The sequence below is a fragment of the Amblyraja radiata genome, chromosome 6 (genome assembly GCF_010909765.2).
Source record: "Amblyraja radiata isolate CabotCenter1 chromosome 6, sAmbRad1.1.pri, whole genome shotgun sequence".
NCBI classification, from domain to species: domain Eukaryota; kingdom Metazoa; phylum Chordata; class Chondrichthyes; order Rajiformes; family Rajidae; genus Amblyraja; species Amblyraja radiata.
In genome coordinates, this window is record NC_045961.1 from 56,363,964 (window position 1) to 56,389,195 (window position 25,232).

Below are 25,232 nucleotides of genomic sequence, written 5' to 3' on the forward strand. Positions count from 1 at the left end.
GCTATTTATTTCTTCAAAGAATTCCAACAAATTTGTCAGGCACGATCTCCCCTTCACAAAACCATGCTGACTTTGGCTTATTTTGTCATGCGCTTCTGGTTATAAGTACACGGAAACCTCATCCTTAATAACGGACTCCAAAATCTTACCAACCACTGAAGTCAGGCTAACCGGCCTGCTTCCCCTCTTTTGCTTCACTCCCTTCTTGAACAGCGGAGTAATATTTGCAATGTTCCAGTCGTCTGGGATCACTCCTTTCTCTAGTGATGCTTGAAAGATCACCACTAATGCCCCCACTAATGCCTCCACAATCTCAAAAGCCACCTCTTTCAGAAGTCTTGGGTGCAGTCCATCTTGTCCAGGTTACTTATCCATCTTCAGACCTTTCAACATTCCAAGCTACTTAGTGATAGCTACTGCACTAACTTCCACCCCGACTCTCTTGAATTTCTGGCACGTTGCTGGTGTCTTCCACTGTGAAGACAGAAACAAAAAATGTATTTAATTCCTCTGCCATTTCTTTATTCCCCATTATCACTTCTCCAATATTATTTTCCAGCAGTCCAAAGTCCACTCTCGCCCCTCTCTTACTCTTTATATATCTGAAAAAAGCTATTTTATATCATTGGCTAGCTTACCTTTATATTTCATCTTTTCTTCCCTTATTGCCTTTATAGTTACCTTCTGTAGGTTTTTAAAAGCTCCCCAATCCTCTAGCTTCCCACTAATCTTTGCAATATTATACGCCTTCTCTTTTAGTTTTATGCTGCTTTTGACTTCGCTTGTCAGCCTCATTCTCTCCTTAGAATCTTTCTTCCTCTTTGGGATGAAAAGATCCTGTGTCTTCCAAATTACTCCTAGAAACTCCTGCCATTGCTGCTCCACCGTCATTCCTGCTCTGGTCCCTTTCCAATCAACTTTAGCCAGCTCTTCACTCATTCCTCTATATATACCTTTACTCAACAATAATACCGACACATCTGATTTCATCTTCTCCCTCTCAAACTGCAGATTTAATGTTATCACTTTATGGTCACTACTTCCTAGTGGTTTCTTTAGCTTAAGATCCCTAATCCAATCTGGTTTGTTACATAACACCAAATCCAGAATTGCCTTTTCCCTAGTAGGCTAAACTACAAGCTGCTGTAAGAACCTTGTAGGCATTACAAATTCCTTCTCATGGGATCAAGTACCAACCTGATTTTCCCTGTCTACCTGCATGTTGAAATACCCCATGTAACATGGCCGATTATATTTCCTGATGAAAGACTCCTGGGAGACGACACGTGCAGTTTCCTGATGCTGTGATTGCCTTTGATTAAAGACGCCGATTGTAATCCGATTATGACCCACAGTCCAGATGACTGGAGTATTCAACAACAAACACCTAGACTTACATTAACATATGGGCCAAACTCAGGCAAGCTGGACTAGTGTAGATGGGGCACCTTGGTCGGCATGGATAAGTGAGCCACAGGGCCTGTTTCTGTACTGTATGACTACGGCTCTGTAACATAAATCAGAGAGCAACCAGACTTACAATGCCATTATGCATTCTCATATCAGCATTGGTTTATTATTGTCTGAGGTACAGTGAAAAGCTTTTGTTCGGGTGCTATCCAGTCAAATCATACTACACTATACATTAGTACAATCAAGCCACGCACAAGTACAACAGGCAGTGCACAGAGTAAAATACCAGAGTGTAGAATATAGTGTTATGGTGTTGCAATGTTACAGAGAAAAAGTCCAATGTCCATAATGAAGTAGGTTGGAAGATCGGGACTACACCGTAGACTTTAGAGCTTACTAGACTAAGTGGGACCTGTTGGGTCCAAGTCACATGGGAGGCCTGATTCCCCAACGCAATATTCCATCACTCACCTGTTCCCCCAATGCAACACACACACACTAACCACACCCCCACACACTAACCACCCCCCTTGATATTATATTAATATTGTTCATTGGCTCCTTTGACCCCATCCCCGCCCTATCCACTGACGCATAGCCCCCAACCCACAGGTGCATCTAGAGAGGGAGGGGGGGGGGGACAGATGGGGGGGAAAGGAGGGGAGATGGGGGGGGGAGGGAGATGGGGGAGGGGGAGGGGGGATGGGGTGGGAGAGAGGGGGAGGGGGAGAGGGGAGGGGGAGAGAGGGGGAGGGGGAGGGGAGGAGAGGGGGGAGATGTGGGGAGGGGGGATGGGGAGGGGAGAGGGTGGAGAGGGGTGGATGGGGAAAGGAGGGGAGAGGGAGGGGGAGAGAGGATGGGAGAGGGAGGGGGAGAGGGAGGGGGGAGAGAGAGAGAAGGGCGAGAAAGTGAGAGGGGCAGAGAGAGAGGGGGGGGAAGAGAGGGGCAGAGAGAGACAGGGGCAGATATTGTCACATATTTCTTTCAACGGCCTTCTGCCACAAAATTATAAATATTTTATTGATGCTGTTGTGACTCAGCACATCCAGAAACATGGCTAATACAGTGCTGTGCAATTGCTACATCACATCTGCACTGTTTAGCACTGGAGACCTCTGTTCTCATCCCTGCCCTTGGGCTGATGGCTTGTCATGCATTCAAACAACGGTAGCAAGGATGTGAGAGTGTTTTTTGCATTGTTAAGTCTTGTCGTTCAGGATCAAACTGATTATTCTGGGAAAATTCACTCTAATTAACAACATTTCTCGAGTAACACAGACATAAGAGGCTCCTTTGCGCTCAAAGTCAAAGTCAGGATCGCTCTCTATTGGAAATCCTGCCTCAGGAACCTGGCAGTTTGCCATTGTTGTGATCTGTCTAACAGCACTTTGTCGTCATGCACTCTTCCACAGAGGCACCCCAGAAAGCAGACTGTCACAGCTTGGTTTGGCAACAGCTCTGGCCTGGTCCACTAGAAATTACAGTCAGTGTGGATGTTGCCCAGTCCATGACACAGACCAGACATCCCATCATTGATTCCATCCACACTTCACGCTGCTTTAGTAAATCAGCCGAACGGTGTAATGGGGCTTTTTCACGGGGCGAGTTGACGCAAGATGTCACCAGAGTGAAGTGGTCGTGGTCCAGCACGAGTCTCGCACGATATAACGGGGGGTAGATAAAGAGTTCCCACGGTACTCGGCATTTCTGTTATTTGTGCAAGTGACTTGTCCGTCTCCCGAGCTTTCGCGTTAAATCTTGAATGAACATCGTGAACTACACGTGACACAAATGATGTAACTTTTTTTTTCACACGCTATAAATATCCTCCCTTGGTTGAATTGGCTCATTTGGAGACATGTTTTACTGTGTATGTGGGAGACACAGATGGACTGAGCACAGTACCTCGGTCTTACTGTGTGTGGGAGAGGGGGAGAAAGAGACGTACACTCACAGAGGCAGAGTCTCTCAGCCTGTGTAAGAGGGAGGGGGAGAGAGAGAGAGAGGCACACACAAGGTGGATGTGAAATCTCACCTGCCTGTTTCAGTGACAGACACCCGCCGCCAGTAAATGAAGACACCCCCATCTGTCTCCCCCTCCTCTCCCTCGACTCCCCCACCTTTCCCTCCCAACTCCAGTCCCGTCCCGACCCCCTGGGAAACTGAATAGAGCAACAATATAGATATAGAAACTGAAACAATATAGAAACTGAATAGAGCAACATGGCAAAAACATCTCTGACACGCTTTACCCCCTTTCTTTGAGATTTTCTGGGAGCCATCTCTGCAAGTGTTCCTGTTAAAAAGATTATCCAACAATGACAATTAGGTGGGACGTCCTCGAAGGACACATGTTCCCTTGTCGATATTGAGACCACCTTTTTTACTCACCTTCTGTCCCCTCTGTCCAGCTTCCGGGTTCACCGTTCGCAGGAGTTCCCACGGTAACCGCAAGAGTTATTACGGATATCGCACTGGCCACTACGTCCATATAATGTTGCAATGCTCAACCACAAGTGTATAAGTCACTCTTGGAGAAATTCAAACTTTCTTGAATTTTCTCCCGAGTGACCAAGATACACGATTACCTGCCGTTAGCGCTACGGTGGTCCACGGTGGTCCACGAATGCCGTACTGTTATCGCACGAGGTTCCCACGATGTTAAACTCTGGTTAACTCTTGCGTCAAGTCGCCCCGTGAAAAGGCCGCTTAAGCGAGAGGGAGCTGGAGACATCGGACGTGAGGAGCAAAGACCGGTAGGAGGGTGGACTGGGGTATTGCCTCCAGTGCCTTCAAGGTCAGCTGCAGGATTGCCCCCGGGACACAAAGATGGGTGGGCGTGGAGAGGAGAGGGACATCGGTTCATGGGAACTGCTCCGGTATACCGAGCGCACGGGCCGACCGGACATGACTTTGGATACTGGCGTCAATAATGGCGCCGCCTGCATGTGTAAAATATACAAAAATAATTTCACTGTGCAGTTGCATATGTGAGAAATAAAGCACTATTGACTATTGAACATAATCAAAGACTTGTCCCACCATGGTCATCCTTCTTCTCCCAGCTCCCATCCGACAGAAAATACAGAAGTTTGAACTGGCAGGTACGGGAGCAGCTTCTTCCCCTCTGTTATCAGGCTTCTGAACGGTCCTTCCATAAGTTGCCAGACTTTTGCCAGGACTTGAGGGTTTGAGCTATGGGGAGAGGTTAGGCAGGCTTGGACTTTATTCCTTGGAGCATAAGAGGACGAAGGGTGATCTTATAGATTGTGAGGGGATCAGATAGTGTAAATGCAGAGTGCCTTTAACCAAGAGTAGGGGAAACAAGAAGTGAGAAGACAAAGATTTAATAGGAATCTAAGGGGCAACTTTCTACACAGATGGTGATGGGTATATAGAATGAACTGCCAGAGCAGGTAGTTGAGACAGGCACTATAACATCATTTCAATACACTTGAACAGGTGCATGGATAGGAAAGATTTAGAAGGATGTGGACAATGCATAATCAGGTGTGCCTAGTGTACATGGGGCATCTTTGTGAGCATGGGCTGGCTGGGCTGAAGGACCTGTTTCTGTGCTGTATGACTCTATGACTCTAGAGTACTGTCTGATTCACTGCCCCATTCCAGACATTGTACTTTGTCTCTGGAACTGATGTGCTACAATGCTAAGAACTATATTCTGCACTCTGTATCTTCCCCTTTGCTCTACTATTGTACTTGAGTTTAGCTTGATTGTATTTCTGTATAGTATTATCTAATCCAAATGAACATCACGCAAAACAAAGACTTTCACTGTACCTCAGTACATGTTATAATAATAAGCTTAAACCTAAACTAGAAAGTAGGCAGAGCCCCGCTCACAAGGTATGCAACATCCCATTCTTGATAAAATACAAATCATGTTCACACAGGGAAAAGGCACACAGAGTCATAGAGTTGTATAACATTAGAACAGGCTCTTCAGCCCATCTTGTTCAGGACAACCAAGTTGACATACTGGGTTAGTCCCATTTGCATGCATTTGGCCCATTTACCTCTAAACCCTTCCCATCCATATATCTGCTTCTATAGTTTCCTCTGGCAGCTCATTCCAGATACGGACTATCCTCTGAGTGAAAAAGTCGCCCCTGAAGTCCCTCTTAAATCTTTTCCCTCTCACCTTACGCCTATGCCCTCCAGTTTTAGAATCCTCTACCCGGGGAAAGGGTGCAGAGGATGTTTACCAGAATGATGCTTGGAATAGGGGTTATTAGCTACAGGGAGAGGTTGGACAGACTTGGATTACTTTCTCTGGAACGCTGGAGGTTAAAGGGAGACCTGATAGGTGTATATAAAATTATGAGAGGAATAGATAGGGTAGAAAATCAGACTAGAGGGAATAGCTGTATAGTAAGGGGTACAATGTTTAAAAGAGATATGTGGGGCATAGTTTTTTTTTACACAGAAGGTGGTGGGTGCCTGGAACATGCAGCCAGCGATGGTGGTTCAAGCAGACATGATAGTGGTATTTAAAACAGTTTCAGATGGGCACATGGATATGCAGGGAATAGAGAGATATGGGTTATGTGCAGGCATGGTCTTGGCACCATGTTCGGCACAGACATTGTGGGCTAAAGGGCAGTACCTATGCTGTACTGTTTCATGTTCTATGAAAAAGACTGTGAACATTCACTTTATTCATGCCCCTCATGATCATGTACACCTCAATAAGGTCCCCCTTCAGCCTTCTATGCTCCAAAGGATGACACTTGGCAGATCAATAAAAGTTTGTGCTTCCACAGATGCTGCCTGCCCTGCTGAGATTTTATAGCATTTTTCCATTTGTTTATAACGTATATTGGATACATTTGTGTTTTAATTTATAGATGGTGTTGATTTTACTGCCAGCAGAGAGCGCTCTTGGCCGGTCATGGAGTGAGGGAAGTAGGCTGGGCAATGTTCATACTGAAACTCCAAGAGATGAGTTTTGTGAGAGGATGTAACAGGTTCACCAACTCTCTCAAGAGAAACACAGCAGGTATCATGTACGTAGAAAGTCAGGACACAGCACCCTGTCAGTGCAGACAGCACCCTGTCAGTGCAGCCATGCAGCACCCCAAGATGTGGACAGACAGCACCCTGAGGTGTGTGCAGAAAGCACCCAGTCAGCACAGACAGCACTCCATCTGTGCAGGGAGCACCCTGAGGTGCAGACGGCACCCCATCGGACAGACGCACCCGATCAATGCAGTGATCGCCCTGAGGTGCAGACAGCACCCCATCAGACAGACAGCATCCCATCAGACAGACAGCACCCTGTCAGCACAGACAGCACCCCATCAAACAGACAGCACCCCATCAGACAGACAGCACCCGATCAGTGCAGGGAGCACCCTGTCAGCACAGACAGCACCCCATCAAACAGACAGCACCCCATCAAACAGAGCACCCCATCAAACAGACAGCACCCCATCAAACAGAGCACCCCATCAGACAGGCAGCACCCCATCAAACAGACAGCACCCCATCAAACAGACAGCACCCCATCAAACAGACAGCACCCCATCAGACAGACAGCACCCCATCAAACAGACAGCACCCCATCAAACAGACAGCACCCCATCAAACAGAGCACCCCATCAAACAGAGCACCCCATCAGACAGACAGCACCCCATCAAACAGACAGCACCCCATCAAACAGACAGCACCCCATCAAACAGAGCACCCCATCAAACAGAGCACCCCATCAGACAGACAGCACCCCATCAAACAGACAGCACCCCATCAAACAGAGCACCCCATCAAACAGAGCACCCCATCAAACAGACAGCACCCCATCAAACAGAGCACCCCATCAGACAGGCAGCACCCCATCAAACAGACAGCACCCCATCAAACAGACAGCACCCCATCAAACAGACAGCACCCCATCAAACAGAGCACCCCATCAGAGCAGGGAGCGCCCTGAGGTGCAAACAAAACCCAGGGGTGCCGACAGACAGCGCCCTGAGATACCCCCACTCCCTCCAGTTTTCCCTTCCCCTGCTCTGACCTCATGGCCCGCTCCTGCTCCAGCTCTTGTTCCAGCTCCATCTCCATCTCACCCCCCGGCCGGGCCCGCGACGCCTCCATGTTGTTTCTTCGTTGCCCTGGATACCGCCCGTCCACGTGACCCGAGGCGGAAGTCGGCGTCGCTTTTCCCGCCAAGCGAGGCCATTCCACCGGGTCCGCTGCTATCTCCGGGACGGCGGCGCGGATGGACGGGCCGGGCGAGAGTGCGAGGGAGTACCGGCGGATGAAGACGCACATTGGTAGTCGGTACACGCGTGGGGACAGCGGGCGGGGCAGGGCTGAAAGCGGGGGATCACTAAACAGGGTCGGCACAGAGAGCTCCCTCACCTCCCCTCTACCCGGAGCCTGCACCACGCCCGGGGACCGTCTGCTGCACAACAGGCAGCAGTCACAGTGCATGGGAACAGGCCCCTCTCTTCCTTGGTGGCTCCCATCTAAACAAATCCTTGATTGATTCAACGTGCTGGAGTAACTCAGCGGGTCAGGCAGCATCCCTGGAGAACATGGATAGGTGATGTTTCAGGTCGAGACCCTTCTTCAGACTAATACAACACTGATCAGTGAAGAAAGATCCAAACCCGAAACATCACGTAACCATGTTCTATCCTGAGATGCTTCCTGCCTGAGTTACTCCAGCACTTTTGTGTTTTTAATTCCAAGTTGCCGACATTTAACATGTGGAATTAGAAATCTCTATTTTTTCCACGATCCTCCGATGTGTCACCTCGATCGCTTTAGATCCTTTCTCCCTCTGGGAAATGTTATGGGGTGATCGACTCGTGTTAAAATAATATTTTAAGTAAGCATAATGGAGGCAATTTCATGAGATGATTATTTATATTGCAGAGAAACTTATTGAAGAATCTTCTCGTTTGGCTGGGCACCACAAGGAAATGATGCAACATAATGTTGTGCTTTCAAATCTTTGTCATAATTTCGATGAGGTAACTCAAAGCTGCTTTGCTTGTAGTATGTCTGAGCGCCAAAGCGTGTGTAATAGTCATAAAGATGTACAGCACAGAAACAGGTCCTTCTGCCCACCTTGTCCATAGCGAATAGGTTGGCACACTGGGCTGGTCCCATTTGCCTGCATTTGGATCATACCCACCCCTAAACCTTCCCTATCCAATTATCTGTCCAAATGTCTTAAAAGTCATTATTGTATCTGCTTCTATAGGTTCCTCTGGCAGCTTATTCCAGATACAGGCTACTCACTGGGTAATAAGGTTGCCCCTGAATCTCTCCCTTCTCAACCTTAACCATATGCCGTCTAGTTTTCAAATCCCTTACCCTCAGAAAAAGACCCGAGTGAACCAGAAATATATCCATGTTCTCCAGGGATGTTGCCTGAACCGCTGAGTTACTCCAGGACTTTGTCTCCATTCTTCATCAGTAGTGAAGCAGGACACCACTGTCCAATTTTTATGCACTTATGCAACAATAAATTGAACAATATAAATGTTGTAAAGAGTATCAACAACAATCTTTTGTTTGTAGGTTCAAGGAAGACTGGAACGGGTAGCAGCGGTGAAACCTGGTTGCACATTACTGAACCATTAATTTTTTTGACAACATCTTCAGGAACAGAAACAGGCAGTAGAATTAGATTGGGATTTATATGGTGCCTTTCACTTCGATGCGAGTGAATGTTCAATGCTTTTTAACATTGAATTTCTGTTCACATTGCATTATTTCTTGTTCACTAAATAAAATATTGATTCTATGTAGTAACTTTTATTCAAGTTTATCAAAATTGATTGGAAGATATACAGCATGGAAATCGGTCCTTTGGTTCACCAAGTCCATGGTGACCATCGATTAACCCATTCACATTTGTTCTATGTTACCCCACTTTCTCATCCACTCCCTTTACACTAGGGGGCAATTTATAAAGGGCAATTAACCTACAAACCTGGACGTTTTTGGGACGTGAGAGGAAACCGGAACACCCGGAGGAAATCAACACAGTCGCAGGGAAAACGTGCAAACTCCACAGACAGAGCCAGAGGCGCAGGTTCAAACCTGACTAATGGTGTCTGTACAGAGTTCGTTAGTTCTCCCTGTGATCGCATGGGTTTTCTCCAGGTGCTCCGTTTCCTTCCACACGCCAAAGTAGTACAGGTTTTTAGGTTAATCGGCTTAGGCAAAATTGTAAATTGCTCCTGGCGCGTAGTTCCCAGTTCCCTAGATGTCAAAAAGTCATTATGGTAGGTAGATGTAAGGAAGTCCTGAGCTGCATATCTCAGATTTATTCAGTAAATGATACGGAGTGTGCACACTTGTACAAATTAGCTAATACGATACTTTGCTCTTGTTTTCTATGTTTTACTTTAATAATACCAAAGGCAAACAGATTTGTGATATCATTCTTTACGTATACAGAAAAACCTGTCAAATATATTGGTAAGTGTTATTTAAATAAACATTTATACAATGCATCTACATTGTGTAGGATGATTAAAGACAAAGGCACTTTAATAGAGGATAGATAATGCTGTTGAGAGTTTGAAGTACAAGTTATTTAAGTGGAAGGTTAATGTGGAAGCAGAACAATTGTCCAGTCTGCAACTTGAGGTCAGTTCCCAAAATACAGATTTACATGTGATTAAAATTGATCATTCATTCTAGAACCATCTTACAGGTTACAGATGGTACAATCAAATTTCTTCAATTTCTTTTAAAACAATTATAAATTAAATCAGTTAAATTCTTCAACAAAAGTTTACTATTTGAAGCCAACTTCATCAGACCACTTTGAAAATAGTACCTTGGTACCACCGTGCTGAGCAAGTTGCTGATGGGCAAAATTAATTTTGCTGTCAGTAAAAGTGTTATTTACCTGTTTTACAGTAACTTGTTTTGCTATATCAGAAAGGCTGTGGTGCACCAGCAAGTTGAGTTGGAACATACCCACACAACTCACTACCACTGCTGTTAATTGTGTTTATTCCCACTCTTAAATGTTCTCTACACAAATTGCACATCAATTATGTTCTCACTCAATTACAGCTGCTTGTGTTCAAAATATGTCTTCAATCAGCATACCTCCATGGATACATAGTTTTAGGTGCAAATGCAGGGAAAAGATTTAAAAAAAACACTTCTCTAAACCTCCTTGACCTTCAAACGCATCAAAAAATATCAAAGCAGGTCAGGCTTCTTCAGACTGAAGGGTCTCGACCCGAAATGTCACCTATTCCTTTTATCCAGAGATGCTGCCTGACTCACTGAGATACTCCAGCTTTTGGTGTCTACCTTTGGTTTAAACCAGCATCTGCAGTTCCTTCCTACTCAAAAAATATCATGTCCAACGAATAAGTACTGAATTAGTTCCATATGGATCTTAGCCTGTTCTGATTCACACTAACTCAGGATCCAAACCTGAAGAAGAAAGAAAATCAAAATATATATTCTCAAAAAAATAGATAGTTCTGGCAGCGGGTCAGGCAACATCTAGAGAATACAGTTGGATGACATTACCTTTCCATGTTCTCCAGAGATGCCGCCTGACCTGTCGAGTTATGCCAGCACTTGTGTTTTTGTAAACTAGCAGCTGCAATTTCTTTTGTCTCTGTTTTACTTTATAATCAGAGACGACAAGTAGTCTTAGATGCTTCACGCGTTATTAACATGTTAAAATTAAACCAACTTGACAATCACAGAAATAAGTTAATGCTATTTCACACAAAGTGCCATCGGATGTACATTCTCCAAGATCAACCTGCATGTTAGTTGAAAATAAAATTCTGCAAAACATGACTTATTATTCGCATGTTAGAATTCACAGTTACATCAGCTAAATTTAAGTAGAGATTATTCATTTCTTCCCTGCCTTTTCTTGCAACTTGTAGTCATCAAGGATAGCGGTTCCGGTTTCCTTGGCAGTGCGCCGAACAATGGCTTTGATGCCCAGATGCTCGATGTTGAACGCTGTCACACCAACGTTGATGGCTGAGTTCACTGCGTTGTCTGTGACTTTCCCAGCAGCAGAGCCATACCTTCATCAGAATGGGTCATCACTGATCATTTACAGCATAACAGCCAGGGAAACATAAGACAGTACAGCGCAGGAACGGGCCCTTCGGCCCACAATGTTTGTGCCGAACATGATGCAAATTTAAACTGATCGCATATTATCCTTATCCCTCTCTTACCTATCCAAAGCTCTCTTACATGACACGTATCTGCCTCCATCGTCAACCCTGGCAGAGTGTTCAAGGCACTCACCATCTTCAGTGTAAAAAGAACATGGCCCCGCACATCTCCTTTAAACTTTCCCCCTATCACCTTATAGCAATGCCCTCTAGTGTTGGACATTTCCACCCTGGGAAAAGGATTCAGACTCAAAAGCAGGAGCTCGTGCCAATTTACGTACTTGTATTTTTAGCAGAATTATTCCCCTCCTTCCACCTCTTCTCCCACCAGCACTACTTATTTTTTTAAATGAAGGATCCTGACCTGGAACATTACCTATCCATGTTCAGGGATGCTGCCTGACCCGCTGAGTTACTCTCACACTGTCTTTTTTTTTGTCCTGTCTGGATACTAAATAGATTACACAAATTGAATACTAGTGAGCTATCTGTTCAATGTGCAGAGGTTTACCAAATGCTGCCTGGATATGAGGGTGTTATCTAAAAGGAGAGGATGGATAAACCTGTATTGTTTTCTCTGGAACATCTGAGGTTGAGGGAAGACCTGGTAAGAGTTTGTAAAATTATTAGAGACATTGATAGAGTAAATAGTTAGAAACCCCCACCAGGTGGAAATATCAAAGAGGGAAGAGCTTTATGGTGAGAGGGGCAAAGTTTAAAGGAGATGTGCGGGGCAAGCTTTTGTAAATGGAAGTAGTGGTGAGTGCCTGGAACATGCTGCTGGGAGTGGTGGTGGAGGAACACACAACAGTGGTATTATAGAGTTTTTTAGATGGGATATGGATTCTGTGTAGGCTGCAGAGATTTAACTTGGCATCATGTTCAGCACAGACATTGTGGGCCGAAGTGCCTATTCCTGTGCTGCACTGTTCTGTGCACAGGGAATAAGCAGAAGAGGTTGAGGCCAAAGGTAATAATAACTAATTCAAATGTCGCAAAGTAGACACAAGCCCAACTAATTTTTTCATTGTTCAAGAAACCTGTGCATGTTCATACAGTGAATGGTATATAATTACCCCAGCTCTGGAAGCTTATTAGTGAAGAGGAAGCAAGAGTGGCGATTCCAGACCCATATGGTAAAAGATATCACTGTGTAGCACAATGCCAGTGTCTAGTTTGGCTTAACTATCTCAATTATGAAGGGGGTGAGAGTGGTGGAGGTTTTTTTACCCAGGGCAATAAAGACTTTGAGACAGACGGTGAAGGGCCGTTAGCCTGTGGGCTTGAGTTGTAGGGATTTTTTTCTTTGAAGCGTAGGAGGCTGAGTGAGGAGTGACCTTATTGAGGTGTACAAGATAACAAGTGCATAGATAAAGTGAACACTCAGTCTTTTCCCCCTCAGTCTTTTAGAGGATTCTAAAACTAGAGGGCTGAGGCTTAAGGTGAGAGGGGAGAGATTTAAAAAGGGCCTCGGGCAACTTTTTAACTCAGAGGGTAGTCCGTATCTGGAACAAGCTGCCAGAGGAAGCTATAGAAGCGGATACAGTTATGACTTTTGAAAGGCATTTGGACAGATATGTGGATAGGAAGGGTCAACATGGGCTGAAGGGTGTGTTTCCATACTGTATAACTTTATGACTATATGACTAAGCTGAGGACCAGAGGACATAGGTTCAAGGTGAAGGGGAAAATATTTAATAGGAAACTGAGGGGTAACCTTTTCATACAAAGGGTGGTGGGTATATGGAACAAACTGCCAGAGGAGGTGGTTGAGGCTGGGACTATCACAATGTTTAAGAAACAGTTAGACAGGTACATGGATAGGATAAGTTTGGAGGGATATGGACCAAACGCAGGCAGGTGAGACTAGTGTAGCTGGGATATGTTGGCTGGTGTGGGCAAGTTGAGCTGAAGAGCCTGCTTCCACACTGTATCACTCTATGACTCATTAGCAGAATTTTGCAAATTAATTTGTTTATTAAAAAGGCATTTAATTCCCCCTCTCCATAACTTTGTGATACAGCAGGGCAGAGCAAAAGCCTCAAATATTTGTTGCAGAAACGTAGGAGGCAAATTGAAAAACTGAATTCTCATTTAGCGGGAGACTCATAATATCTCACTCACTAAATATGAAAGGCCTTGAATAACAGTGGAAAGAGAATCACAGTGACAATCAATAGAATATTGTAGAAAATAAAATGCTAGAAATATTTTGTTCCTTTTGCACAAAATGATTCTGGAGTAGCAAAAGAAAGTGTTGCACAGAAAAGGCCAAAATGATTGAATCGCAAAAGATAAAGCAAATTTATTCAATAAATCTCAGGTAGGATGACGCTGCTTTGATCAATTATATTATAATTCCTTATAAAATGCTGGTCTTCATGTTTCTGAAAGCATAAAGTGTCAGATAACAACAATATATATACGATTAATATAAACTGAATTTCTATCGAATTCCTCATTAACTATAAAGGCTAGCTTAGAGGGATATGGGCCAAATGCTTAGATGAGGCATCTCAGTAAGCATGGACGAGATGGGTCTGTTTCTGTGCGGTATGACTCTGACTACTTACTTGTGTTTCACTGTGTGAACAGTCTCAGCTGCAACACTCTTAGCTATGCACTTCGCTGCACATTCCAAACCATTCCAGACAGTTGCAAATCCTGTAATAAGAAATTAAGAACATAATGTTAAGCATTATATATATTTTCCCCGACCCATCCCTAGAAACAAATGCATCCACTGACTTCAGCAAATAACTGAGATTAATATCGGAATATGTTGACACAAGGAACCTCAGATGTTGGTTTACAAATGAGAGACAAGTGCTGGAGTAACTCAACAGGTGAGGAGGCAACTCTGGAGAACATGGATAGACGACATTTCAGGTTGGGACACTTCTTCAATCTGATTGCAGAAGGTGGAGAAAGCTGGAAGAGGATGATACTACAGGTGAGGAGGGAAAGAGGGGGGAGGGGATGATTGGCAATTTTATTTCAACCTTGCACAACCAGATACTTATTTTTGTTTAAACTTATATTTGTGTCATGTTTAAACACACAAATGACACAAAGACACATATGATGAACATTTAAAGGCACTGGGCCTGTAGAGTACAAAAGAGTTTAGATGGATGAGGGGGGGACCTCATTGAAATTCACCAAAAGTGAAAGGCCTGGATAGAGTGGATATGAAGAGATGTTTCCACTAGTGGGAGAGTAGGACCGGAGGCCATAGCCTCAGAATGAAAGGACGTACCTTTGGAAAGGCAATGAGAAGGAATTGCTTTTGTCAAAGGGTGGTGAATCTGTGGAATTCATTGCCACAGAAGGTTGTGGAGGCCAAGTCAATGGATTTTTTTGAAGTTCGAGATTAATAGATTCTTGATTAGTATGGTTATCATGGGTTATGGGGAGAAGGCATGAAAATGAAGTTGAGAGGGAAAGATAGATCAGATTGAGTGGTGGAGTAGACTTGATGGGCCGAATGGCCTAGTTCTGTTCCTACAACACATGAACATATTCCTAACTGTTCCACTCACTGATCCCTCCACTGCTCTGTTCCACTTCGCCATAAGTGTTTTTATTTAACACATGCATGATAAAAAAATGGTAGGGATTTAATGAAACATTAAATGACCTGTTTGTAAGTGTGAGTATTTGATAGGAAAGTAAGGTAGATAAAATGTACCTTGTACTCCACTTGCTGCTACAACAAGTGCACCATCAAATTTCGCTTTTGAATCATTATCTTTTTTTATAGATTCTGGTATAAGTTTACTTCCGTGCTTCTTTACATGTGGAGCAAGTTCTTTCCCAATAGTACTGGCAACGGTACAAAGTCCATTGACTGTAAATTAATAAAAAAGTTTAAAGTACAACACAAAGTGACTCAGCAGATCAGGCAGCATCTCTAGATAACGTGGATAGGTGATGTTTCGAGTCGAGACCTTTCTTCAAACATTTTAAACTTTGGTTTGATATATTATTAATGTCACATATACCAATATACAGTGAAAAAAAATGTTTTACGTGCTATCAAGAATTGTGCCTGGATTAGAGAATATCAGCCAAAAGGATGGGTTGGACAAATTGGTTTGTTTTCTCTGGAACACCGGAGGTTGTGTGGAGACCTGATGGATATTTATAAAATTATGAGGGGCATACATACCATAAACAGTCTGACTCCCCCCCCCCCCCCCCATAGTAATGCTCATAATCCTTTTAGCTTAGTGATACAGCATTGAAACAGGCCCTTCGGCCCACCAAGTCCACACTGACAATTAATCAACTGTTCACACTAGTTCCATGTTATCCCACTTTCTCGTGCACTTCTTACACACTAGGTAAAATTTACAGAGGCCAAATAACCTACAAATTCACGTATTTGGGATGTGGGAGGAAACCGGAGCACCCAAAGAAAACCCTCACGGTCACTGGGGGAACGTGCAAATTCCACACAGACATCACCAGAGGTCAGGATCACACCCAGGCCTCTGGTGCTGTGAGGCAGATGCAATGCTGTGCCTGAAGTCCAGTTGTTGATGTAATATAAGGAACAATGTAACCTAGTGAACAGATTCATAAGTTACGTTTAGTTTCAGGAGGTGGAAAGCTGGAAAATGTAAGTTAATAACTTTTTGAACCTCTCCATCTCCCTATTGCAGAGTTATAAGGCACGGAAACAGGCCCTTCAGCCCAGCTTGTCCATGCTGACCAAGATGCCCATCTAAGCTGGTCCCATTTGCCCACATTTGGCCCATATTCTTCTAAGTCTCATCCATTCGTGTACCTGTCCAAGTGTCTTTTAAATGCTGTTACAGTACCTTCCCCAACTACCTCCTCTGTCAGCTTGTTCCATATATCCACCACCCTTGAAGTAAAAAAATTGCCCCATATATTTATATTCAATCTTGTCCCTCTTATCTTAAACGTATGTCCTCTGGTTCTTGATTCCCCTACCCTGGGAAAAGATTCAGTGCATTCACCCTATCCCACTCTTGATTTTATACACCCCATAAGGTCATCCCCCAGCCTCCTGCGCTCCAATGAAAAAAGCCCTACCTTGCCCAATCTGTCCCTATAGCTCAGAACCTCAAGTCCTGGCAACATCCTTGTAAATCTTTTCTGCACTCTTTCCAGCGTAACAACATCTTTCCTGTCACAGGGTGACCAAAACTGAACACAATACTCTAAATGTGACCTCACCAACGTCTTGAATTCACTCTAAGGGTCAGCATTAGGATTGAAACATAGAAAATAGGTACAGGAGTAGACCATTCGACCCTTCGAGCCAGCACCGCTATTGAAATAGGTTGTTCACTTACCCAAGAACTGGCTGACTTTGACAGCACCTCCTGTTGCCTGTCGTGCAACACTTAGTCCCTTTTCCACAGTGGGGCTGACAGTGGCAGGTTTATCTTCAGGCTGAATGTGCTCTCTCAGTTTAGATGCTCCTTTCTGAATTGCTCTGCCAGTGAATTCAGCACCTTTAACTAAACCCATACTCAGCCACGAAGCACCTAAAAAAAAAAAAACTTTATAAACAACAAGATTTTCCACAGTCTGAAGGGTCCCGATCCAAAACATCTCCCAACCTTTCGGTTGTAAGCTACCCAAGCAAACAAACTAAAGGTAACGCAACAAAATAAGTGTAGCTGAAGAGGCTCGGTGAAGAAAGGTCCTGACCCTAAATGTCACCCATCCTTTATCTTCAGAGATGATGCCTGACCTGTTGAGTTATTCCAGCACTTTGTGTCTATCTTTGGTATAAACCAGCATCTGCAGTTCTTTGTTTCTAAATTTTCCACATTTGTCACAAAGAGTGACGATGTTGCTACAGATTGAGTTAAGTCAGAAAATCAGGCAGCATCTGTGGAAAGAAGAGGTTCTCTGTCTACATTTTACTGCTCCCACTGCAAAATCTTCTCAAGGTGTGCCTACTTTAAAGAGGTTCTCATCCCCTCTCTGACAGATGTTCCAAGAGACCCTCTCTCACTGCTCCCCTCCAATTCAAACATCACCTATCCATGTTCTCCAGAGATGCTGCCTGACTCAGTTACACCCGCACTTTGTTTTGTTTTTTGGTAAACTAGCATCTGCAGTTCCTTATCAGATAGCCACACAGCTCGGAAACAGTCCCATCTGCCCAACTCATCCATGCTGTCCAAGTTACTTTTAAACAGGACCTCCCTCAACTACCTCCTCTGGTAGCTCGTTCCATAAGTCCACCATCCTGTGTGAAAAAGTTGCCCTTTATCTTAAATTATACCCTCTTGTTTTTGATTACCCTGATCTGGGTAAAAGACTGTGCATTCACCCAATCTAATCCCCTCATGATTTTATACACTTCTATACAATCACCCCTCAGTTTCCTGCCCTCCAAGGAATAAAGTCCTAACGTGCCCAACCTGTCCCTATAACTCAGCCCCTCAAGTCCTGGCAACATCCACATAAATCTTCTCTGCACTTAAAATGTTCCAACTTGTGTCTAAAACATTTCAGGTTAGTTCTCATCTTACTTGAAAGTTGATAGTACCAATTAAACTACTAGTTTAAGGACTAAAATGCACAACAAATGATTTCGCTGCACTGGCCTGCACTTCAGATTTAGGTTTCAAATTGAGTGTTAGAAATATTTTTAGATAACTCAAGGTCAAGTTAGCTAAACTAATGCACAAACTGCTGGAGGCATTCTGCAGGTCAAGCATCAACATGTTTCAGCTCAAGGTTCCAGCAATTCCATTTTTTTGCCACAATTAAAAAGTTACTTTGCGTTAATGCTTTGAAGTCAGTCATTACGGTCAAAAGGCAACACCGCAACAGTTCACAAGTTGATCATAGTTCTCTTCTAGACTGACCTACTCGACAGCACAGTGGGCAGTAGTAAAGTTACTGCCATACAGCACTAGGGACCCAGTTTCATCCTGACTACGGGTGCTATCTGCACAGAGTTTGTACGTCCTCCCCGTGATTGTGTGGGTTTTCTTCGGCTGCTCCGGTTTCCTCCACATTCCAAAGACATACAGGTTTGTAGGTTAATTGGCTCGGTAAAAATGTAAAGTGTCCCCAATGTGTAGGATAGAGCTAGTATATGGGGAATGCTGGTAGGCTTGGACATGGTGGGCCGAGTTGCCCATTTCGCACTGTACCTCTAAAGTCTAAAGTAAAGTCTACTCAAAATTGAAGTATACATTCATTGTGTGATAGAGTCAGGGTGATACAGTGGGGAAACAGGCCCTTCGGCCCAACTTGCCCACACCGGCCAACAATGTCCCAGCTGCACGAGTCCTACTTGCCTGCACTTGGTCCATATCACTCCAAACATAGAAACATAGAAATTAGGTGCAGGAGTAGGCCATTCGGCCCTTCGAGCCTGCACCGCCATTCAATATGATCATGGCTAATCATCCAACTCAGTATCCCGTACCTGCCTTCTCTCCATACCCTCTGATCCCCTTAGCCACAAGGGCCACATCTAACTCCCTCTTAAATATAGCCAATGAACTGGCCTCGACTACCCTCTGTGGCAGGGAGTTCCAGAGATTCACCACTCTCTGTGTGAAAAAAGTTCTTCTCATCTCGGTTTTAAAGGATTTCCCCCTTATCCTTAAGCTGTGACCCCTTGTCCTGGACTTCCCCAACATCGGGAGCAATCTTCCTGCATCTAGCCTGTCCAACCCCTTAAGAAACCTGTCCTATCCATGTACCTGTCCAACTATTTCTTAAACAATGCAATAGTCCCAGCTTCACCTACCTCCTCTGGCAGCTTGTTCCATACACCCACCACTCTTGTGTGAAAAAGTCACCCATCAGATTCCTATTAAATCTTTTCCCCTTCACCTTGAACCTTGTCGTCTGGTCCTCGATTCCCCTACTCTGGGCAAAAGACTACCTGCATCTACCCGATATATTCCTCTCGTGATTTTGAATACCTCTATAAGATCTTCCCTCATCCTACTGCGCTCCATGGAATAGACCGAGCTGACTCAACCTCTCCCTATACAGTGCATTCTGAAAGTATTCAGACCCCTTCACTTTTTCCACATTTTGTTATGTTACAGCCTTATTTTAAAATTGATTAAATTCATTTTTTTTAATCATCAATCTACACACAATTCCCCAGAAAACCGAAAAGAGGTGTTTAGAAATGTTTGCAAAGTAATTAAAAAGAAATAACTGAAATATCACAGACGCTTTACTCAGTACTTTGTTGAGGCACCTTTAGCAGCGATAACAGCCTCAAGCTGCCAAATGTTGTCAGAGCATTTCAGTATTCTAGTACTTGAAAATCAGTATTTTGCTGAGGAAATCAGTACTTTTACGCAGTACCATTTTGCTGAAAAAAATGTTTTTTTTTAATGTGCAGTCATACCCATGTAAGAGTACAAGAATGCATAACTTTGCTACCAATTGACATGTCTTCTATGCACCTTACTTGACAGTGCATACATTGCCATCTCATTGTATACTGCTGTTTGAACGGCTGCTTCCTGCTTTTAGCAGCAGATGATGATGAAGCCATTTTGGAAGCCTCCCTCTCTTTCCCTCGCTCTCTCTTTCTTCTCTCTCCCTCCCTCTCCCACCCTCCCTTTCTCCATCCCTTTCCCTCCCTCCCTCTCTCTCCCTCCCTGCCTCTCCCTCCCTTTCTCTCTCCCTCCCACCCTCCCCTTTCCCTCCCTTTTTTTCTCCCTCCCTTATTCCCTTCCTCCCTCCCTCTCTCGCCCTCTCCTTCTCCCTCTCTCCCTCGCTCCTTCTCCCCTCTCCATCCTCTCTCCACCCCTCCCACTCTCCACCCCTCCCACTCTCCACCCCTCCCACTCTCCCCCTTGAGCCCACCCACCGTTCTGTAAAATCAAGGCCAATCCCAATGTAACTGCAATCCCACTGGTAAGCTTTCACCACTAGGCTTATCCAGAATTCTACCACTGCCTGAAAAATAATTAAAAGCTCAACTACCACTGAGAAAGAGAATTCCAAAGATTGTTATACGAGAATTTTCCTGAACAGGCTGTGACCCATAGTGCTGTGGCCATAGTGCTATGTGTAAAGCCCATATCGCTCCAGCTGGTAGCGATATTTTTAGAACCCATAGCGCTGTAGCCGACAGCTCTTCGTTTAAATTCCCACGCGTTAAACTGACAGCGCCCTGTTTAAACCTGGAGCAGGACAGGCAGCCTGGAGAGAAGGAATGGGTGATGTTTCTGGACGAGACCCTCTTCAGACTGAACTGAACTCCATATTTAAAATCTGTATCTAACAACACAAAACCGTTCATCCGTATTCTAATCGCATTTCCGTACAAAATACGGAAAATACGGCGCGACTCACGTCGCAGCGGCCTCTGCAGTCCTTTTGTTATTTTTTGTCCCGTTTTAATGTAGTTTTTATTATTTTTTTGATGGGGTGTGTGTGTGTGTGGGGGGGCAGGGGAAACTTTTAAAATCTTTCCCCTGCACGGAGAACCCGACCTTTTCCCTGTCGGGTCTCCGTTGTCGTTGGGGCTGCAACGTGGAGCGGCCTCCAGCAGGAACGTCCTGGGGCTCCAGTCACGGAGCTGCGGAGCTACTCACCATTGTGGAGCTGGCTGAGTCCGGAGCGGGAGGAGCGGTGGTGGCGCGCTGCTGTGACCCGACCCCCGGAGATTCGGAGGCTTACCGCAGGTCTGGCAGACATTAATATCAGGCGCCCGCGGGTCCCTACTGGGAGACCGCTTTTCGAGGCTTCTGCAACGGCGACTTCACCCGCCCGAGTCGCGGGGTCGAGGAGTGCCTGGAGCGGGGCCTTACATCATCGCCCGGCGTGGCTTCAACGGCTGCGGGACTTTGCTGGAGCCCGCCGGGGGCTCCAACAACAAGACCCGGAGCGCGGCCTTGCATCACCCGGCGCGGCGTTAATGGCCGTGGGACAATTGCCATCGCCCGCCGGGGGCTTTGACTCTGACATCGGGAGGGGAATGGGGAGTGCAGGGGAGAGATAAGTTTTTTTGCCTTCCATCACAGCGAGGAGGAGATGCGCTGTGATGGATGTCTGTGTAAATTGTGTTGTGTCTTGGGTCTTTTTTTTTCATGTGTGTATGACTGCAGAAACAACATTTCATTTGAGCCTCTATGAGGTTCAAGTGACAAATAAATTGTATTGTGTATTGTGTTGTGTACTACTGGGCAGCTCTGCTTGGGTATGACACTACAAGCTTGGCACACCTGTATTTGGGTAATTTCTCCCATTCTTCTCTGCAGATCCTCTCAAGCTCTGTCAGGTTGGATGGGGAGCATCAATGCACAGCTATTTTCAGGTCCCTCCAGAGATGTTCGATCAGGTTCAAGTTCGGGCTCTAGCTGGGCCACTCAAGGACATTCAAAAGCCACTCCTGCGTTGCCTTGGCTGTGTACTTAGGGTCGATATCCTGTTGGATGGTGAACCTCCGCCCCAGTCTGAGGTCCAGAACGCTCTGGAGCAGGTTTTCATCAAGGATCTCCCTGTACTTTGCTCCATTCATCTTTCCCTCGATCCTGACTGGTCTCCCAGTTCCTGCCGCTGAAAAACATCCCCACAGCATGATGCTGCCATCACCATGCTTCACCCTAGGTATGGTATTGGCCAGGTGATGAGCGGTGCATGGTTTCCTCCAGACGTGACGCTTGCCATTCAGGCCAAAGAGTTCAATCTTGGTTTCATCAGACCAGAGAATCTCATGGTCTGAGTCTTTTAGGTGCCTTTTGGCAAACTCCAAGCGGGCTGTCATGTGCCTTTTACTGAGGAGTGGCTTCCGTCTAGCCACCTGACCATAAAGGCTTGATTGGTGTAGTACTGCAGATATAGTTGTCTTTCTGGAAGGTCCCCCCCCCCCCATCTCCACAGAGGAACTCTGGAGCTCTGTCAGAGTGACCATCCGGTACTTGGTCACCTCCCTAACCAAGGCCCCTCTCCCCTGATTGCTCAGATTGGCTGGGCGGCCAGCTCTATGATGTGTCCTGGTGGTTCCAAAGTTCTTCCATTTAAGAATGATGGAGGCCACTGTGCTGTTCAGGACCTGCAATGCTGCAGAAATTGTTTTATACCCTTCCTCAGATCTGTGTCTCGACACAATCCTGTCTCGGAGGTCTACGGACAATTCCTTCACAGAAACATAGAAAATAAGTGCCTGAGGAGGCCATTCGGCCCTTCGAGCCAGCACCGCCATTCATTGTGATCATGGCTGATCGTCCCCTATCAATAACCCGTGTCTTCCTTCTCCCCATATCCCTTGACTCCACTAGCCCCTAGAGCTCCATCTAACTCTCTCTTAAATCCATCCAGTGACTTGGCCTCCACTGCCCTCTGTGGCAGGGAATACTTTCAGAATGCAGAGCTCACACCCTCTAGTCCCGGCAACATCCTCGTAAATCTTTTCTGAACCCTTTCAAGCTTGACAATATCTTTCCTATAACATGGTGTCCAGAAGTGAACACAATATTCTAAATGCGGTCTCACCAGTGGCTCCAAAGTTGAAAAACAATCTTTCCCATACAGACTGAGAAATACTGCAACTCCTTTTAAAACAGTGGGCAGAAAGGGTGTTTTAGAGCTGTTTGTAGAGGTTAAAATTAAAGGTGTTTTGAGGCATTGGCATTTTATCAACTGTTGAAATGTGATGAATAAATAATATCACAACTTAAAACAAGGTCCAAAACAAGATTGAAAATAAAAAAACTGATGTTGGAAATCCAAAATAAACATTAATTTGTTTCTTCTCTTTCACGATCCTGACAAAGTCTTTGATCCAAAATGTTGCCCCTTTTCTCTTAACACAATTAAAAAATGGGACAGCACAGGAACAGGTCCTTCAGCCCATAATGCCTGTACCGCATATGGTGCCAAGATACACTAATCTCCTCAACCTGCACATGATCCATATCCCTCTATTCCCCACATATACTTGTGTCTATCTAAAAGCTTTAAAACCACTGTTGTATCTGCTTCCACCGCCACCCATGTCAACGTGTTCCAGGTACCCATCACCTTCTGCGTTAATAAAAAACTTCCCCCGTACATCTCCTTCAAACTTTTCCCCTCAAAAGCTATGGCCTTTATTAATTAATATTTCCACCCAGGGGAAAAAGTTCTGTCCATCAACCCTATGTAAGCCTCTCATAATTTTATACACATCTATATGGTCATCACTCAGCCTTCAATGCTTCAGAAAAACAAATGCTGCCTGACTGCTGGGTTGTTCCACCAGCTTGTTTTTATTTAAATATAAAAGGTGAATCGCTATTACATAAGAAATCATTTTCAAGTAATTGACTGTACATAGGCGTTTCTGATAGAATTAAGTTTAAATATTTTTCACTATCACTTATGTACACAAACAGGTTACCTGTTAAAATTCCGCGGGCTGCTTTTTCACTCCACTCAGGTAGAACATTCACCTGGTTACCTGGTTGTGTTTCATGATCCATCGGTAAGGTTTCACTCAAATTAATTTCATTAGCCGAAGCTTCAGGATCCTAAACACAGACAATCTACTAAAATACAAGTGATATCATGGCACAAAATACAATGCTTCTTTCAAAGGTACTCGGGCATCTACTCAAATACACATTAAACTAATTCAGAAAGACATACAGCACGGAAACAGAGCTTTTGGCCCAACTCATCCAAGGTGCCCCATCTGTCCACGTTTGGCCCATATCACTCTAAATAGGTATGTTGCAAAGCCTACCTGAAGCGTCGTTGAAGATCTGCTGCTGAGGGTGTGCGCGATTTTGGCGCCGTTTAGAGGGGGCGGGTTTAAAACGCGATTTTCTCTAAGCTGTTCCAATCGAAAATGTTCAGCCTAGTTAATTATTAACGAAAAATCGCTGGAAGACCCCGTCGCAAAAGCTATTATTAGGTTTAAAGGCCTTGAATAATAGTTATAGTAGTTTAAAAATCAATCTCTAAACCCGCGAACACCAGCAACCGCAGGGTCTCATAAAGCAAACAATTGAAGTTAGGTTGTATATTTTTACATTAAAAAGGGCTTCTAAAGATCCCTTTATACAAAGTTTAATATTGCGAGTAGCTCATTTTGGGCCCATTGTATCCCGCAGTATTTTTCTCGGCATTTGGGGCACAAATCTACCGCAATGTGAACGTTCTAAACCAGCGCGTTCCACAGGGACCCACTGGAAAGCTGATTTAAATGGGCATTTATTTACAGCAATTAAACACTAAATTCCTTCCATTTGGCCTATAAATTAATGTAAATGAGATTTAAAAATCATGTTTTATTGTGAATTATTTGTGAATATTATTTGGACATTTAGGCTATTTAAAAATGTTAATCATTTATTAAGAAATGGATAGATGTTTAGATCTAGTAATTGAAGTCTGAAATTAGCGACAATTAGGTAACTAACTAATTATATGCTTTAATTTCAGGTCATCCAAGTAAGATTATTTTATATTTGTTTCAGAATGCTTCAATCTATGATAACTGAAAATTTCATTCAGTTCTCTTAATTTTTAAGAAAGTTATGGGCTTTTGACTGTTCACGATCACAGCTTTTTTGTTATGTCCATAGAAAATCAATAGGGAACAAGATGCTCATTTCCCAGTATGAAAATGGCCATAACTTTTTAAATACTTGAGATATGAAAGTGAATTAGGTGTCAAATTAAACTTATTTTTATGCTTTATCTGATGG

The 25,232-nt window shown here is 44.4% G+C and overlaps 2 protein-coding genes and 1 long non-coding RNA gene across 4 annotated transcripts in view; 1 reads left to right on the forward strand and 2 right to left on the reverse strand.

Moving 5' to 3' along the window:
- The window catches only part of ccdc169 (coiled-coil domain containing 169), a 35,063-nt gene extending 27,336 nt beyond the window's left edge, over positions 1 to 7,727 (reverse strand). Inside the window, exon 1 of the mRNA XM_033022912.1 lies at positions 7,449 to 7,727. Coding sequence (XP_032878803.1) covers positions 7,449 to 7,705 — 257 coding nt within the window. The 5' untranslated portion in view covers positions 7,706 to 7,727. The remainder of the gene's footprint in view (positions 1 to 7,448) is intronic.
- On the forward strand, positions 7,576 to 9,196 carry LOC116974459. The gene is made up of 3 exons (XR_004412365.1): positions 7,576 to 7,707; positions 8,315 to 8,412; positions 8,966 to 9,196. It is a non-coding gene; the product is annotated as an uncharacterized LOC116974459 (long non-coding RNA).
- A 591-nt stretch (positions 9,197 to 9,787) lies between these two features.
- Positions 9,788 to 25,232, reverse strand: part of spart (spartin) — a 30,888-nt gene continuing 15,443 nt past the window's right edge. Inside the window, exons 4-8 of one of the 2 annotated variants that reach the window (XM_033022913.1) lie at positions 23,921 to 24,050; positions 16,890 to 17,084; positions 15,254 to 15,412; positions 14,136 to 14,226; positions 9,788 to 11,466 (exon numbers count right to left, since the gene is read on the reverse strand). In XM_033022913.1, coding sequence (XP_032878804.1) covers positions 11,286 to 11,466; positions 14,136 to 14,226; positions 15,254 to 15,412; positions 16,890 to 17,084; positions 23,921 to 24,050 — 756 coding nt within the window. In that variant the 3' untranslated portion in view covers positions 9,788 to 11,285. The remainder of the gene's footprint in view (positions 11,467 to 14,135; positions 14,227 to 15,253; positions 15,413 to 16,889; positions 17,085 to 23,920; positions 24,051 to 25,232) is intronic. The other variant, XM_033022914.1, reaches the window with a different exon arrangement.